This window comes from Sciurus vulgaris (assembly GCF_902686455.1).
Source record: "Sciurus vulgaris genome assembly, chromosome: 1".
Taxonomy (NCBI): Eukaryota; Metazoa; Chordata; class Mammalia; order Rodentia; family Sciuridae; genus Sciurus; species Sciurus vulgaris.
This window is the reverse complement of record NC_136461.1, coordinates 65,802,141-65,819,543: the sequence shown is the minus strand read 5'-3', so window position 1 is coordinate 65,819,543 and position 17,403 is coordinate 65,802,141. Positions and strand designations below refer to the sequence as shown.

Here is a 17,403-nt window from a genome sequence, read left to right as displayed (position 1 = left end):
TTCAGCATACTCCAAAGAGCAGAGATAGAATTCCTGAGTGTCTTGGAACACAGAGAAGCAGTGACACAGCCAGCATCTAACCTAACTTTGCTTTCTTTTGTCTACTTCAACAAGTATCTGGAACCATAAGTATTTGCTAATTAGTTACTTTTCCTGCAGTACTTCATTTAAAAGAATACCTTCAGTTATCTCAGAAAATGAGAGTTTATCCTCAGGTGAACAGGAAAGCAAAGGAAGTAATACAGGAAAACCCTTCAGGAGACATGTGGGCTTCTTAGAAACTATTAAAAATTAGCTCATCACCATTGGAGACATAATAGCAGGTCTCCTAGTACAAAGGACACTCCAGTGGCCCTCAGTACAATGCAGGACTGCCAATAACTGCCATTCACATGCCTCAGCCTCTCTTTCTTAGATTCACTCTTCTTCTGCCACTACCAACTGTACAGAACAGATGTACGACATGCTTCTAATTGGGTTTTAAAGTAAAAGCATAGAGGAAGGATTCCTAATATACAGAGATATGCACATAACGTCACATATACGCATGCACATAAATTCATGGATGATTTCTGAAAGGATAATCAAGAAATCAGTCATAGCAAATACTTCTGTGGAAAAGGATGAGGGAACTGTGAATAGGACCTTGGAACTCTCAATTCACCTACCCCTAAACACGCGTCTACATATGGATGGCAAGTCAGTTACCTAAATCTATCAGGGAAATTTTTGTACTCCATGTTTGCATAAATATATCAAAATAAACTCTATTGTCATGTATAACTAAAAGGAACAAATTTTAAAAATAAATAAATTTCTTTAAAAATTACAACATTCTCACACCTTGGTTCAAATCTGTAAGGGTAAGGACCAGAAACTTGTGTTCTTTAAAAGGATAACCAGGTGATTCTGAGCTACAATAAGTTTTGGAAACCACTGGTCTGGTCCACTTGCCCCACATTACATATGAAGAAACTGAAGCACAATGAAATAGAAGACCTGCCCAAAGTTAGATAGTGAAGTGAACAAAACAGTCAAAAGATCATCAGAGGACAAGAATCAAATGGAAACTATCTGGCAAAGTTGTCCTAAATGAGATAAAGATAAGCCTTTACTAATTGGAACATTAAAAATTATCATAGGGAACTTTTATTATAGAATAAAACAAATGATGAACAGTTTTATGAAATCAATAGTATTTTTTAAATTATAGACCTCAAAATATTGGCCCAAGGACTGTTACACAGGGGGAGAAATGGAAAGTTCCATTGGAAAATAAAAATGATAAACACCAAGATTTCTAGATTTTTTTTTTAACTTCTAGTAGACTTCTTTGAGCCTTTACTACATACTAGGAATTTACAAGATACATTTCCCAAGGTTATTTGAGAAAAAGGCATTTTTCTAGGCATTTTTAGTAAACCTTGCACTAGTTTGTCATGTCGCTTGTCTTTTTAAACTGAACTCAATTGGAGGAGGGGGCTGTCTTTTTTACCTTTATATTTCTGGCATAGAGCTGAACTAATAGCAAGCACTCAGATAAGTGCATTCCTTCAGAAAAAAACTAGTTACAAGTTAGATGGGGGAGAGGGAGGTTATGAATATGTAAATATATAAAGACCAAAAGTTAAATTTTCTGGGGCCAGGGAGCTTGGGAATGAAAAGGAGAGGCCAAGAGGAGGGAGGGACTGGGAATGATTACTAATGGTTATTCATTTCTTTCTTGGGTGATACAAGTGCTCTAAAATTGATTGTGTTGATGGCTGCATATGTCTGTGAACACACTAAAAACCCCTGGATTAGGTCTGGGGTTGTACCTCAGTGGTAGAGCACTTGGCTAGCATGTGTGAGACACTGAGTTCGATTCTCAGCACCACATATAAATGAATAAAATAAAGGTCTATCAACAACTAAAAAAAAAAAAAAAATTTTAATTAAAAAAAAAAAATCACTGGATTATACACCTTGCTTGTTCATTTGCAGTACTGGGGATTGAACCCAGAGTCCCTCTATCACTGACTTACATGCCCAGTCTTTCTATTTTTGTTTTGAGACAGGGTCTCACTAAATTGCTGAGGCTGGTCTCAAACTCAGCTTCCTGAATAACTAAGATTAGGATTGTATACTTTTAATGGGTAAATGATGTGATGTGTGAAATATATTTCAATAAAGCTGTTTAAAAACACTTAAGAATCATTAGAAATGGGTTGCTTATTTGGTAAATAAGTAAAAAAAAAAAAGTTAAAATAAAATAAAGACCCTTTCGACTCTAGAATTATAACAACCAACACTTCACAAACACCTACAGGCTCGGCACAGCGCTGGGACTCGGAGCAACCACTGGGGCTCCGGCGGCTGCCCAGGGGAAGAGTGGCGAGGAGAGCTGTGTGGACTCAGGACACCGGGGCCTGCCCTGAGGAGGAGGAGGAGGAGCGTGGCCACTTGGATTTGGAGTGACTGCACCAGAGCTACAGGCGGTTGCCAGAGGAGAAGCTGCGCAGCGAGCTGTTTGGACTCAGAACGACGCTTCTGAACACCGGGGCCTGCCCTGAGGAGGAGGAAGAGGAGCGCGGCCGCTTGGATTCGGGGTGACTACACCAGAGCTACAGGCGGTTGCCAGAGAAGGGGCTGCGTGGCGAGCTGTTTGGACTCAGACCACTTCTGAACCCCGGGGCCTGCCCAGAGGAGTAGGAGGAGGAGCGCGGCAGGTCGTGTGGACTCACAGTGACTGCATTAGCGCTCCAGGCGGCTGCTCAGAGGAGAAGGCGAGTGGGATTATACCCCACCTGAAGGCCACCACTCCTAGAGAGGCAGCTTCCTTGTGGAGCACCGCATTATCAACTTCCTCCAAGACTTCAGCCTACTGAAGGCTAAGGGGGGATATATATAGAAATCTTCAGGGACATTGTAAGTCAATAGAGGAAATCTGCAATATCTCAGCGGTCCTCTGATACCTGAACAATATGAGAAAACAAGGAAAGAAAATGCTGCAAACAAATCTAGATGTTACATCAATAAAACCCAGTGACAGCATGGCAGAAGAAATGACAGAAAAGGAGTTCAGAATGTACAAACACCTACAAAGTCTCAGGCACTGATTAAACGTACAAAATTTCATACACTTCTCACAACAACCTTTTATAATGAGTCTCCTCATTAGCCCCATTTTACAGATGAGGAACAGAAACAATGAGCAGCCAGGAATGTGCTCAAGCTCTCACAGTTAGTGGACCTTCTAACCACTAAGTTATGATTCAATGCTTCCCCACACAAGAGAGGTTTCAGAGCACAGGGCCCAGAAGCAGTATTAGGAGTGACCAAATAAATGATGGAGGATTTTCTAGCAAAAAGCATAAACATGCTTATGTCTTTTCTTGCTTAACAAAATCTTCTAAGTCCCTTTTTCTGAAAGATATATGAAATACATATGAAATGAAAAGATACATGTGTATGTAAAGAGAAACCCTATATTCATAAGAGCTAGGACAACAGACAATAGGCCAACAAATGCTCATTGTACTGTCTGGCTGGTATGTCATTGACTCAAGAAATACCCATCTCAGAGAAGGAAGGACTAGAATAAAACTTCCATGCTGGCGAGAACTGTTGTCTATTTTGTTCATTAATGAATCCCAAGATTTGCAGCAGTAACCAGCACAGGTTAGTACTCAAAATTTCTAAGGAAGGGCAAGACTAAACAGGCTCAATATGTGTAGCTTCTATTTAAAAAATATATTTAATGCTGGGCGTGGTGGCACACACCTGCAATCCCTTCTACTCAGGAGGCTGAAATGGGAGGATCACAAATTCGAGACCAGTATGAGCAACTTAGCAAGATCCTGTCTCAAAATAAAATTTTCTATAAAGGGCTGGGGATGTACTTGGTGGTAGAGCAATTCTCAAGCATGGTTCAATTCCCAGGATCACAAAAATTTAAAAACAAATTTAAATTGTATTATAATTAGTCTATTCTGTTATAAATTCATAATGTACAAATAAGTAAAATATACATTTTTATATGATAAACACTTTTTTATTAGAGAATTTTATGGTCTTCTCTCCCTGTACTTGATTCTCTACACACATAGCAGAAAGAAATGTATCTCCAGAGATTTCTTCTTGAAGAATTAAAATCCTGTCAGGATTCATTCAGGAAAGAGTTCAGCCGGCCATGCCAAGGGTGTGACTGGTAAAACAGATAGTTCTAGCTTTATGCTCAGAAAGTATAGAAAAACACAGCTACGGGGCTGGGGAGATAACTCAGTTGGTAAAGTGCTTGCCTTACAAGCACAGGGCCCTGGGTTCAATCCCCAGCACCGCAAAAAAAAAGAAAAAAAGAAAAAGAAAAAGAAAAACACAGCTACAACTGGGTGCAGTGGTACACACCTGTAATCCAAACTATTGGGAGGTTGACACAAGAAGATTGCAGGTTCAAGCCTAGGAAATTTAACAAGACCGTATCTTAAAATACAAAAAATAAAAAGGGCTGGGCATGTAGCTCTTGGGAGAGCATTCCTGAGTTCAAACCCAAGTATCATAAAAAGGAAAAGAGCAAAATAAAATCACAGTTATTTCACTATGCAAACACTGAAACACAGAACATACAAGGGACTTTTCAAATGGGATGCAGTCTATTCCAGCACATACTGACAACATTGTAAAAGGTAAGACTTATCCTATTTTCTCTGTTGATTTTATTCATTCCATCAGCACAAAATTTTAACTGTTCTTTGATATTGTCTCATCAAGAAGTAAAAAAGAACTCATTGGATTAAGCTGAAGATACGACTAGCAAAAAAATAGAGTACAGAACCTACAGGAATATTAGAATCTGGTTTTCAATTTCATTTTGACCTGAAAATGAAATAAACTCTCTATAATAATGAAAAAAAAGGATACAACTATCAATTTATAGGAAATACAGTGATGATGAATGCTAAATTGTACTACAGGAATTTAAACAACAAAAAACAAACTAGGAAAAAACCATACAGGATAAAAGATCTGGCTTCTTCAACAAATACATTGGAAAGAGAGAAAGAACAAGGGTGATCTATAGATTGAGAGAGACTTAAAAGACATATTTTTTAAAAATCTAAATTATGATATTTAAGACAGTACACTTCAAGAAAAAAGCATTATCAGGATTCATTATCATAAGTCAAGACAGTGGTTATTCTTAGGGGACAGGTGGAAGGGGCACATAAAAGGTTCTCAGGCAGCTGCCAAGCTCTATCATCTTAACACGTGTGGTTTACAAGAGTGTTCAACCTACCCATTAAGTAGTACTTGTGTTTTATGTGCTTTGCCCTACTTGTGTTAAATTTAATAATAAAAACATTTTTTAATTGGATATGAAAAGAAGAAATGTTGGCTCGTGTTGATAACTGTTGAAGCTGGGCACATGGAAGTTAATGACATTACTCTCCTACTTTTACATGTATTTAAAGTTTCTGTAATAAAAAGTTTTACTGCATACCAACTGCCAGTCCCTGACCAGAGCAGTTCTCAATCTGATGGAAGAAGAGTCATAGAAGCTCAGAGAAAAGGCATGGAACCCCGCACTGAGGTGGAGGGAAGGTTTTGGGTAGTGACTCTTGATTTTGTAGCCTAAGTAGGAGTTGACAGAAAAGAACATGGGAAACAGTTCCAGATAAAAGGGAGAACAATGCAAAAAAGTCACAAAGAACAGACTATCGTGTCATGTTCTAGGGAGGCCATAGAAGGTATCTGCCATTCACATTACCCTAATTCAATAAGTCTCAGAATACCTGTTATGTCCACAGTTCTTTCCTGCAGAAGTCCTTAACCACTGTTCCCCTGCTTTCATACTATATGCCCTACAAGCTGGAGCACAGATGAGCCCACACCTGAGGGGTCTATCCCACCTCTACTGTTTCTTGACACAATAGATTCTCTTAGAGACTGATTTGAGACACACAAAGTAAGGCACAGAAATCAGAGAGGCGAAGAAATACAAAGACAAAGAGACAGTCAAAAAGGTCCTTGGAGGAGCAGTCAAAAAAAGAATATGAAGAAAGAATCATTCAGAAGTGGTAGTCAGCAGAGAGAGGAGGACTGAGATGGAGGAGATAGAAGCTGCTGCTTCTGGTTCTCTAGTATACACAGCCACTGCTTTAATCTGGGTAGGATGAACCATGTTCCAGATGTCCATGGAACCTAACTGTGCAGACACAGAAGCTGTCCTGGGCTTCCTTACCTCCCTATGTATCCTAATAATATTAACAAATACATACTGGTATAGAAAATGTTTGTGTTCCCCAAAAATCCATATGTTAAAATCCTAAGTCCTAAGGTGATAATCTATGGGAGGTGGTTAAGTCATAAGGCTGGAGCCCTCATGCATGGGATTGGTGCCCTACAGAATAGGCTCTGAAGAGCTCCCTTGCGTGGACACAGCAGAAGGCATCATCTATGAACCAAAAAGGGTCCTTCACCAGACACCAAATTTACTGCATTTCAATCTCAGACTTCCCAATCTTCAATACTGTGATAAATAAATTTGTTTATTAGTCAGTTGGTCTAAGGCAGTTCATTATAGCAGCCCAAAAAGACAGGTGAATACATATAAATTGCCCAAAGTTACCTGAGTGCCCCATCTTAAAACCTGCGAGAGCCTTGCACTCCATTCAGAATGGCTAAAGAAGCAGGGGGAAGAGAAGAGGACAGCAGCTAGGGTGAGGGGAGATGACAGGGCCAGTTTTCAACCTGGATGGAAGAGGAGACTACCTGGCCCAAGGGTTCCAATTTACCCTGGGGTTGCTCACACACCTACTTCAGAGGAGGCATAGCACAAGATGAAGCAGTCTTATCTATTTCTTACCTTCCTTATAGCAATGAGATCTAGAAGACAGCTGCTTAGATTTTCCTCCTACTTCTCAAAATGAGTCATGTTGTTCTTGCTTGAATTTTTCGTACAAAAATGAAGCTAATGCTCATAGGGGTATATTAAGCATACATAATGACTGTAACATATTTATAACTTCTGAGGTGGTACTGTACACATCCAGAAAATATCACCACATTCAATTTAAGTCAAACATTATTTATAAAGAAAACATAGCTAATGGACAGTTGTGCTTTTCTTTATAAAATATACATCGGGCATCATTACCTCTTCTGACAAACATCTGAGTTATTCACACTTCGTACAGAATAAAATCTGTTCAACTTCTAGGACATTTGGATAGTCTTCCTACTATCTGTATTGTCAGCTTCATTGCCCATTGTATCACTCATGTACTTTTATTTAGCAAACTTTTATGGGGCAGCTAACCATCCAGTAACTCAGGGAACAAGATTTTTAAAAGAGAAAAAAGTACCAGCCCTCAGGAAGCGATAGAGGAGAAACTAAATTCAATTCAGTGTGCTGGTGCCATGTTCAATCGTGTGCACTTGTAGCTATCTAGACTGACAGGTTAACAGGGATGGTTTCTTGGAGGAAATGATAGTGGAGACTGGAAAGGTGAGTACAGACTATTGAAATTAAGAGCATGAGAAAGGTACAGAGGAATTAAACACTTAAATATTCTGAACTGTAAAGAAGGGATTGTTAAAAGCAGTGCTGGGAGCAGCTGCCACAGTATAGGGCTCAAGAGTTGGGCAAGGAATATGAGAAATTGCCTTGCTGGGGGTGGGGGTCAGGGGAGGCATGGTACTGGCAAGGAACTAAAAGTTCTGGAAGTGCTTTTTGTTTTTGTTTTCTTTATTTTTCATTTATTTTTTTCCTTTTGGTGCTAGGGTTTAAACCCTAGATGTTTTACCACTGAGGTACATCCCTAGTTCTTTTTAAATTTTTTATTTTGAGAAAGGGTCTCACTAAGTTGCTAAGGCTGGCCTTGAGCTTAGAATTCTGCCTCCGCCTCTAGAGTGCCACTGTGCCCCACTGCACTGGAAGATTTTGAGGAAATTGATATGATCAAAGCATCAAAATATTAAAATAGAAGACAGATGAAATCAGGAAAACAGATGAAATCCAGAGAGCCTCTTTACCAAATGCATTATAATAACCAAACAATGTTAACTGTCAATACCCATCAGTCAAAGATAACCAGGGAGTCTCACCTGGAAGTTTATTGCTCCTTGTAATAAACTGTAAGAGCTCTACAGGGAGACTACATTCCATAGGGGAATGCTGGGCATCTCAGAAGGTCTAGAAAGGACTGGGGATGTAGCTAGGGGTAGTGCAAGGCCCTGAGTTCAATCCACAGTATATCACACACACAAATGCATAAGAAAAAATCTGGGCTTACTGTTTGGTGATTTGGGGGAGGTTCAAAGAAGCAAAGGTTTGCTCTGAAGAGAGTGCTGTCAGGAAGTAGGGTCAATCCTATGACCGAGCGTCTTAGTAAACCTATTTATAAGGTGGGACATACTACTACAGTCACACAGCATTTTTACCTGATGCCCAAGTTTTAGGGAATTGTTTATCAAGGCCTACCCAGGAGTGTCAGTTCAGCTCCAGGATGTCAGGGTCTGTTTTTCTCTTATGCTCTTTCCACTGCATTTTATTGGGCTTGAGATCGATGGTGATATTCACACCAAAATTTCCAATCCCCTCATTTTGTGAGTTTGTTGTTGCTCCGGGGGTTACATGCAAGTCTGGACTCCATTTTCCTCCATTCTTCTTTGAGCTCCCATTTGTGAACCAAAGAGACAGTAGTTTCAGTTGCCAGTTATGTGCATTGCTGGCAAATGGTAAAATCCGAAGACATTTCATATTCTCCAGAAGTGCCACATAAATACACAATATTGACTTCCATACACACTTGGTGCTGGTGCCAGCAAGTTGAGAAGGGGAAGCAGTTTCTGGGAAGCCTCACAAGGCAGTTTCCCATATGCTGTAACTTATTTAGGAAGCAACTTTGCTTGCTAACAGAGCCTCCAGCTTCATATTTTCTAAGATGGATAGGTCAATTAGTTTGACTTAATTGTCTTACTCTACATGCATATCAAATATTGTACATCTTAAATATTTTATTTAAAACTTAAAAAAAAAAAGTTGAGGGTGATGTTCCTCATACCCCTCCCCAACAAGACAACTCTCTTTCCCCTCTATAATATAAAAGAGTTAATACCTACATAAGATGTCAGCATTATAATCAGTAGTAAAGCTTTATGTTAACGATGCAGGACTTAAGTACTAAATTTGTGAGGATTCTTTTATTCAGCAATTATCTTTTGAGCCCCAAGGATGTTCCAAGCCCTTAGGGCTATATCAGTAAATGCAAAAGGACCCTCAGGCTCCAGTGTTCAAGGAATAGCCCAGTAGCCAGACTGGTTAAAGCATCCTGCCAGCATTGGAATAATAACGATGGAGAAGTAACGGGGCCTGTAGCCCATCACAGGATTTTTGTTCAAAGTAAGATGGGAATCCAAGGAGGGTTTTGAGCAAAGAATGAGATACAAAGCACATCTCATTGGGGACAGGAGTTTTGGAAGAGTTTTGCTACTAAGGAGAAATGAGTGGGGTGTAGCCTAGGGGATGGGAACAGATGTCAAGAGAAAGTTGGTTGGTTTAAGAGAAATAATCATATGTTTGCACACACAGGATTTTAAATTTTAAAATCACAACTCTTGCCAGGTGTGGTGGCACATGCATATAATCTCAGCTGAAGCAGAATGATTACTTGAGCACAGGAATTCAAAGCCAGCCTGGGCAATATAGTGAAATCCTTAACAACAACAAAATCACATCTCTTATCTTTTCTGCTTCCCAACTATACTGTTCTATTCATCTACTTTACATGTCAAGAGAGAATGAATCACTGAATGATTCATTTATTCATTCAATGAACTATTTGGTGTCTAATATCATACATAAACTCATACTGGTTGAACTTTCCTAATCTTAGAAATACTCCAAAATCTATAACTTTCTGAGTGATGACATAATGCTAGAAGTGGAAAATTCATCACTGATCTTATATGATGGATCATAGTCCAAATGTAGGTTAAAAATATCATACAAAAGTATCTTCATGATGTGTGTATAAGGTATACAGAAAACATAAATGAATTTCATACTTACACTTAGGTCCCATCCCTAAGACATTTCATTATGTGTATGGAAATCTTCCAAAATCAGAAAACATCCAAAATTCGAAACACTTCTGGTCCCAAGCATTTCAGATAAATTATACTCAACATGGATAACCAAGTCAAAGAAAATAATTTCTGAATTCCGTAAAGAAACTGAGTCTGGGGGCAGGCACAGGGGCAAACACCTGTAATCTCAGCAGTTTGGGAGGCTGAGGCAGGAGGAAATTGAGTTCAAGGCCAGCCTCAGTAAAAGCAAGGTGCTAAGCAACTCAGTGAGACCTGTCTCTAAATAATAGGGCTGGGGATGTGGCCTAGTTGTTGAGTTCCCCTGAGTTCAATGCCCGGTACCCACCCTCCCAACACACACACCAAAAAAAAAAAAAAAAAAGAAAAAAAAAAAGAAAGAAAGAAAGAAAGAAACTGAGTCTGGGTTTCCAGTTACTGGACATGTCTATCTTCTAACTACAAAACTGATTTATTTATTTAAAAGCTTCTCAATTCATTATCTTTTCCTATAATCTTGCCTCAAAATAAAGATTAAAGTGAAGAAAACATGTCATGGCACAAACTACTTGCCAGACAATCGCAGTAGTCAAATATTCAAAATGCCTCTTCAACAAAATTTATGACTATGCTTAAGAGCTATATCATAAATAATGACTCAACTCTTTTATGTAACCTGAATATTTTAAAGGATGGTATTAAGCTTTCTGAAAAATTGACCCTGCATTTACTATTTTTTAGATGAAATTAATTTACTTTCTTTTTTTCTCTTTTTACTGAATTGCTCATTTAGTTGTTTTAGGAAAAAAAGACCTCAGTATATGGGATTTCTGCATAAGTGACCATCTGTTTCAATGTAATGATCACAATAGACTGCATCCTGCCAGCATTGGTAACAAATCTTAAGAGATTCACAGGCTTAATTCATTTCTCCCTTCAGGGACCACAAAACAGTTGAAATTCACAACTGTCAATTTCACAGAAGCATCATTTTAGGTGAAAAATATTTGTCTAAAAAGAAGGCTTTCCTGGTTTGTATATGGAATTTGAAAGTAGTTACTAAGAATTTTCCAGCCAGTTCCTTGGATGGAACCAAGAAACCCAAATTTAAATTCCAACTCTACCGTGATCCGAGGGACTCTGGGCCAGCTCACAGCCTCATTCAGCACACATATAAAATGAAAAGAATTCTCATGAGGGTAAAAAGTGGCCAAACTGCTGACTACACATCTAGCACAGGTGTGGCACATTATGGTCCCCAGGAAATTTATCTGAATGTGCCCCATCTGACATTCAATCCTGTTCTTTTCCCCCAGTAAAGAGTATATAGCTCCTAGCTGGGCACATTGCCCAACACCTGTAATCCCAGAGGCTTAGGAAACTGAGGCAAGAGGATCACAAATTCAAAGCTACCTTCAGCAACTTCACAAGGCCTTAAGCAACTTAGCAAGATCCTGTCTCAAAATTAAAAAAAAAAGGGCTGAGGATGTGGTTCAGTGGTTAAGCACCCCTGGGTTTAACCCCTGGTACCCACCCCCCACAAAAAAAGCATATTGTTCTTTATAGAGTTTCATTTATATTCTTACAGCCTCTTCTCTTGTGAGAAGGCAAGTCTTCCAAGTTAACTATCTATCCAATCCTCTTAAGGGGGAAATTTTTTGTTTCATACGCACTGACATCTCAAAAACTATTTGTATTACTATTCCTCTTGCTAGGATTATGGGATAATGAATGGAATCTCTCTGGTGTGAATTTGATTTTAATAACTAACTTTTGTTTCAAAGTTAAGTACTGAGATATTTAAGACATACTATATAATGATGACAAATGGTTTATCCTGCACATACTTATTAACTATTTTTAATCCAGGTGGAAACCCTACATTAATGTTGGTTATACACATAATCATGCTAATGTACATATATTGGGGCTATAAAATATACTTATGAACTTTGATACAGCATATCAAAACACTTTATGCTCATTAGCTTTGAATTTTATCTTGCTAATCAAATGCACTGAAACTGAACTGAAAACATTGAACATGGCTGTTAAGATATTATTAGGAGACGCTGGAAAAATTGGGAAACAATATAACTTCATGGAATTTGGAATCAGAAGAAAAAAATGGATTTAAATCCAGGCTTTACCATTTATTGTGTGTAATTCTAAAAACGTTCTGAATTCGAAAGCCTTGGTTTCTTCTCTATGAAGCAGGTATTAATAATAATACTTTCATTTTAGGGATTAAGCAGATTGGACAAAATTACACATCTTGAGCTCAGAATAATGTTCTATATAGTGATAAAGAAAACTGTTAATGTAAAGAGACCAAAACTGGAGTCCCTGGTCACAGAAGAGACATTTAAAGTTATCAGTTAAGTATGTTAACAATCTCACCACTGTAGAAATAAGATTCAAGAATACATAACAGCTATGCTTTTTTCTTCTTCTTCTTCTTTTGTACGGCCCAATCTCTTTATATGTCAGTTTATCATTTAACTGCTAGGCATTAATAATATCAATTACAATTCATTGAACACTGATCATATGCCATGCAATCTGATACGTCTGCATACAAACTACAATCTTCGCAATATCCTTCAAGGTAGATACTCTTATCTTTTACTTCACAGGTGACTGAAAATGAGACATTAAACTTGTTCAAAGTCACACACTAGCCTATGGTAGAGCCAGGTTCCACATTCAAGTTTATCTCGTTAGCCTGCCACCTACCTCACCTACAGAAGATCACAAGGATTGTTCTTCAAACACACTTTTGTTTTCCCAGACAATGAATATTTTTGCTTACTATATATCAGTATTTCTCAAGAATTGCATAGGACATACACTAAAAAATAATTCTTAGTTTATCTATAATTCAAATTTTTAAAATTTTTATTAGTGCACAATAATTAAACATCATAGTAGAATTCACTGTGACAAACTGGTACATGCACATACATAATTTGTTGATTTCAGTCCCCAGTACCTTCCCTTGCCCTCCACTTTTCTCTCTTCCCAGTCCCCTTCCTCTACTCTACTGGTCTCCCTTCTATTTTCATGAGATCCCTTTTAAAAAATGCTTTTTAACATTGGGCATAGGGACACATGCCCCCAATCCCAGCTACTTGGGAGGCTGAACCAAGAGGATGGCAAGTTGGAGGCCAGCCTCTAGCAACTTAAGGAGACACCATCTCAAAATAAAATTTTTAAAAGCTCCAGGAATTATGAAGTGACTCTTACCTGTAAACCCAATAACTCAAGAGGCTGATGCAGAAAAAATGAAAGTTCGAAGCTAGCCTCAGTAACTTAGCAAGGCCCTATGCAATTTAGCAAGACTCTGTCTTAAAATAAAAAAAGAGCTGGGAATGTGGCTCAGAGGTTAAGTTTCCCTGGGTTCAATCACTGGTACAAAAAATAAAATAAAAAGGCGAGGACTGAGGAGTGTAGTTCAGTGATAGGGTGCTTGACTAGCAAGAGCAAGGGCCTATGTTCAACAGTCAGTACCACCAAAAAAAGAAAGTGCTTTTTTGTTGAAAAGTTCCTTGTAAATGTAAAGTTATTACTACAGTCCTATGTAAATATAAATAATTTACAAACTGGGTTTGTGATTTAGCCCTTAGTACTTGGGAACCTGAAAGAACAAAGAGCTACACTTTATGTTCTCTTTCATGTCTTTTTGGAATTTTGCCTTGACCTCAATTTCGCTTGAACAGACCTGACAAACAACTAATTAAAAAAAAAAAAAAAATCAAACAACAAATTAAAGAAGAGATATCTGGATGTTACCCTATGCCACTCAAAGGCAGCTCTTTACACTCAGAAGTCATAGGCAACAAAATCCTGTACTTTTCCTAGAAATGTGGACAAAATATTTTCTTGAACTAACTTTACACAAGTACATTTACAGTTAGATCTGTTGGGTAAGCATAAAGTGGTCACATAAAAAAAAGTCCTCATAAACTCCTGCTTTTGAGATCATGCCTACGTCAAACTCCAGTTCCAGGCAAGCACACATTTTAATTAAATTTCTCAGGCCCTTTTCAAGTTTATGATGTAAAAGTTAAAAGCTCATCGTTCCCATGAAAATTGTGTTAACTAGTCACACGTAGGTAAGTATGATTTTTTATAGTAATGCCCTCCCTTGAAATAACAGCGCAGCTTTTAAAAACTTCTTAGAAATAACGCCGTTTCTGGTGTTAATACTGGAAAGGACAAATGAGATGCAACATGGGCCTTGGTTTGGGATCGCCTGGAAGGCACGCCAACCATTTTCCCCCCTTACTTTGGGCAAAAGCCCAGAGCGACTCTCACGCCCTCTCACGCCTAAACGGGAGGGTAAAGTCCAGGTGAGATGGAGGGTATTAATTTGCCCAGCCAGATCTTGACTCTGGGAATCCTGAATCTGGGGCATCTAAAGCAAACTCATTTACATGAGGAAGAAAAGTCGCCTCGCCCCAGTTTCCCACAGGCTGGGTCTCTGAGCTTGGGGAATGTGACTCTCCAGTCCTGGGACTTGCCTTTCCCTTCCCTCTCTCTTTCCCTGAGGCGCTCCCGGCGGACTCCACCCTGCGTGCGATCCAGGGTTTAACGAAAGCTGCTCAACCAGTCCAGGCCAATTTAAGCCACGGGGCCCAGCGGAGAGCGGGAGGGAGAGGTTGAGCACCTGGCCCTTACCTCCGACGGCGAGATCTCGAACACGCCGGCGATATTGGCGTAGAGCTCACGGATGCTGGAGAAACCCTCCACCCGGCCCGTGGCGCTGCCGTGCGCCAGCTGCGTGTGGAAGACCAGCCTGCGCGCGGGAGCCGGGGGGTCTGGGAGGCTCCCGACGCCCGCGCCCGCCTGCTCGCCCTCCACCAGCCGGGCGGTCTCCTTGGACTTGGCTTTCTTCTTTCCCCGCAGCCCCAGCGGCATCCTGCCTGGCCGAGGGCGTGGGCGCACCTGGGCTGCCCGCCGCCGGCTCCTTGGCGCAGCGCCGCGGACTTTGCCCTCGAGGCCGCGGGGCTCCGCGCAGGTGAAGGCCGCCGCTGGACCAATGGCAGCGGCGCTTCCGCCTGGCAGCACCGGGTTAGGGCCCCCTCCTCCCTGTGCGGGAGAAGGCACCTGGACCCGAGCACGCGCCTACCTTCCTGCCCTCTGTGTAAATTCGGAGAGAAGGAATGTTGGGCACAGCCCCACAGCCTCTCTCCCAGTTTATGCTTCCTCCGGAAAAACTCCATTTCCGTGAAGGCCTCGGATGCTGACGCCTCCCAACAATACGTCTTAGAATATAAACATGCTGACCCTTCTGTGCTTTTCAGAGACTCTAGTGTGTGCTCACGATTTGGCCGCTCTCCTTCTTATCCCTGTGGCCTGGGTCTTTGGAGATAGGGATTTAAATAGAACCCAACCTTCATCTGCTTTCTCAGCTCCTTACAGGGCACAATTGAAAGGGGAAAGTCATGTAATCTCGAATTAGGTGTCACTTTCAATTCCTAGTCAAACACCTCCAGGCAGGCCTTGCAGTAATGCTTTTTACTTTTCCCTGGGCAGCTTTCTCTCCCAAGTCATTTGCCCCACCTCTGCCCTTCTCTCTGCTTAGGACCTTCCTTTTCATTCTACAGAGAAAATGGAGGCTATTCCTTGTGAGGCGTAAACTCCCTCTGTCCCACCCACTGTCTGTAACACCTCCAACCTAGGAAGAAATTTTTTCTTTTGACCCTGAATTTGATCTCTTCCCCTCTTCAAGGATCTCTATTTTTAATCTACCTATTGTGCTGTTTCTCCCCAGCTGGTGCCACAGATGGTCAATATTATGATGTTATTTTCAAGTCCAGCATCCTTGCGGTTCCCTCTGGCTGCATTTTTCACAGCAAGGGAAAACAGTCTTGAATTATTAGCTGCATTTCTTCATTTCTTTGCTTTTAGACTCACTGTGATCAGACTTTCTCCCCTGACTGAAATTGGCTTACTATGGTCGGTACCTCTTTTTGTTTTTTTGTTTGTTTGTTTGTTTTGTTTTGTTTGTGTAGGAGAGTCCCATTTATTTTAAAAATCATTACTATTTATTTAACTTAGAATGTATTGTTATACATTTTTATTGATTGAGTTCCTTTAGGTTAAAAATATTTAAAGCTGTATTTTTCTATAGCATTAATGAAATGTTAACTTTTGCCACGTTCTTATGGAAGATAAAAAATATATTCCCCATCCATACCTTCCTCCTTTCTTCTTTTTTTGAACTATTTTTTCTTTATTAAAATATTTTTATTTTTATAGACACATTTTGATTCATTGTAACAAATCGGGTACAACTTTTCATTTCTATGGTTGTACACAATGTAGATTCACACCATTCATATGATCATACATATATATAGGGTAATACTGTTTCATTCTACTGTTTTTCCATTCCCACCCCCTCCCACCCCTTTTTCCTCTACACCATCCAAAGTTCCTTCAGTCTTCTCTGACCCCATCACCTCCCATCGTTATATAATGTCATGCACTTATCAGAGAAAAACATTCGGCCTTTGGTTTTTTGGGCTTGGCCTATTTCACTTAGCATGATATTTTCCAACTTCATCCATTTACCAGCAAATACCGTCATTTTGTTCTTCTTTATGGCTGAGTAATATCCCATTGTGTATATATACACCACAGTTTCTTTATTCATTCATCTATTGAAGGGCATCTAGGTTGGTTCCACAATATAGCTATTGTGAATTGAGCTGTTATGAACATCGATGTGGCTGCATCATTGTAGTATGCTGATTTTATGTCCTTTGGGTATAAACCGAGGAGTGGGATAACTGGGTCAAATGGTGAGTCCATTCCAAGTTTTCTGAGGAATCTCCATACTGCTTTCCAGAGTGGCTGTACCAATTTGCAACTCCGCCAGCAATGTATGAGTATGCCTTTTCCCCCACATCCATGCCAACATTTATTGTTGCTTATGTTCTTGATAATAGCCATTCTAATTGGAGTTAGATGAAATTTTAGGGTGGTTTTAATTTGCATTTCTCTAATTACTAGGGATGATGAGCACTTTTTCATGTATTTGTTGATCACCTGTATATCTTCTTCTGTGAAGTGTCTGCCTATTTCCTTAGCCCATTTATTGATTGGGTTCTTTGTATTTTGGGTGTAAAATTTTTAAATTTCTTTATAAACTTTGGAGATGAGTGCTCTATCTGAAGTGTGTGTGGAAAAGATTTTCTCCCACTCTATAGGCTCTCTTTTCACATTGTTGATTGTTTCCTGTGCTGAGAAAAAATATTTTTAGTTTGACTCTATCCCATTTATTGACTCTTGCTTTTATTTCTTGTGATATGGGGTTCTTGTTAAGGAAGT

At 39.7% G+C, this 17,403-nt stretch overlaps 1 protein-coding gene across 2 annotated transcripts in view; it reads right to left on the bottom strand.

Annotated features, from left to right (window-relative positions):
- The window catches only part of GIPC2 (GIPC PDZ domain containing family member 2), an 83,048-nt gene extending 67,790 nt beyond the window's left edge, over window positions 1-15,258 (bottom strand). Inside the window, exon 1 of one of the 2 annotated variants that reach the window (XM_079138069.1) lies at window positions 14,746-15,258. In XM_079138069.1, coding sequence (XP_078994195.1) covers window positions 14,746-14,985 — 240 coding nt within the window. In that variant the 5' untranslated portion in view covers window positions 14,986-15,258. The remainder of the gene's footprint in view (window positions 1-14,745) is intronic. The other variant, XM_079138068.1, reaches the window with a different exon arrangement.
- Between the last annotated feature and the right edge of the window lie 2,145 nt (window positions 15,259-17,403).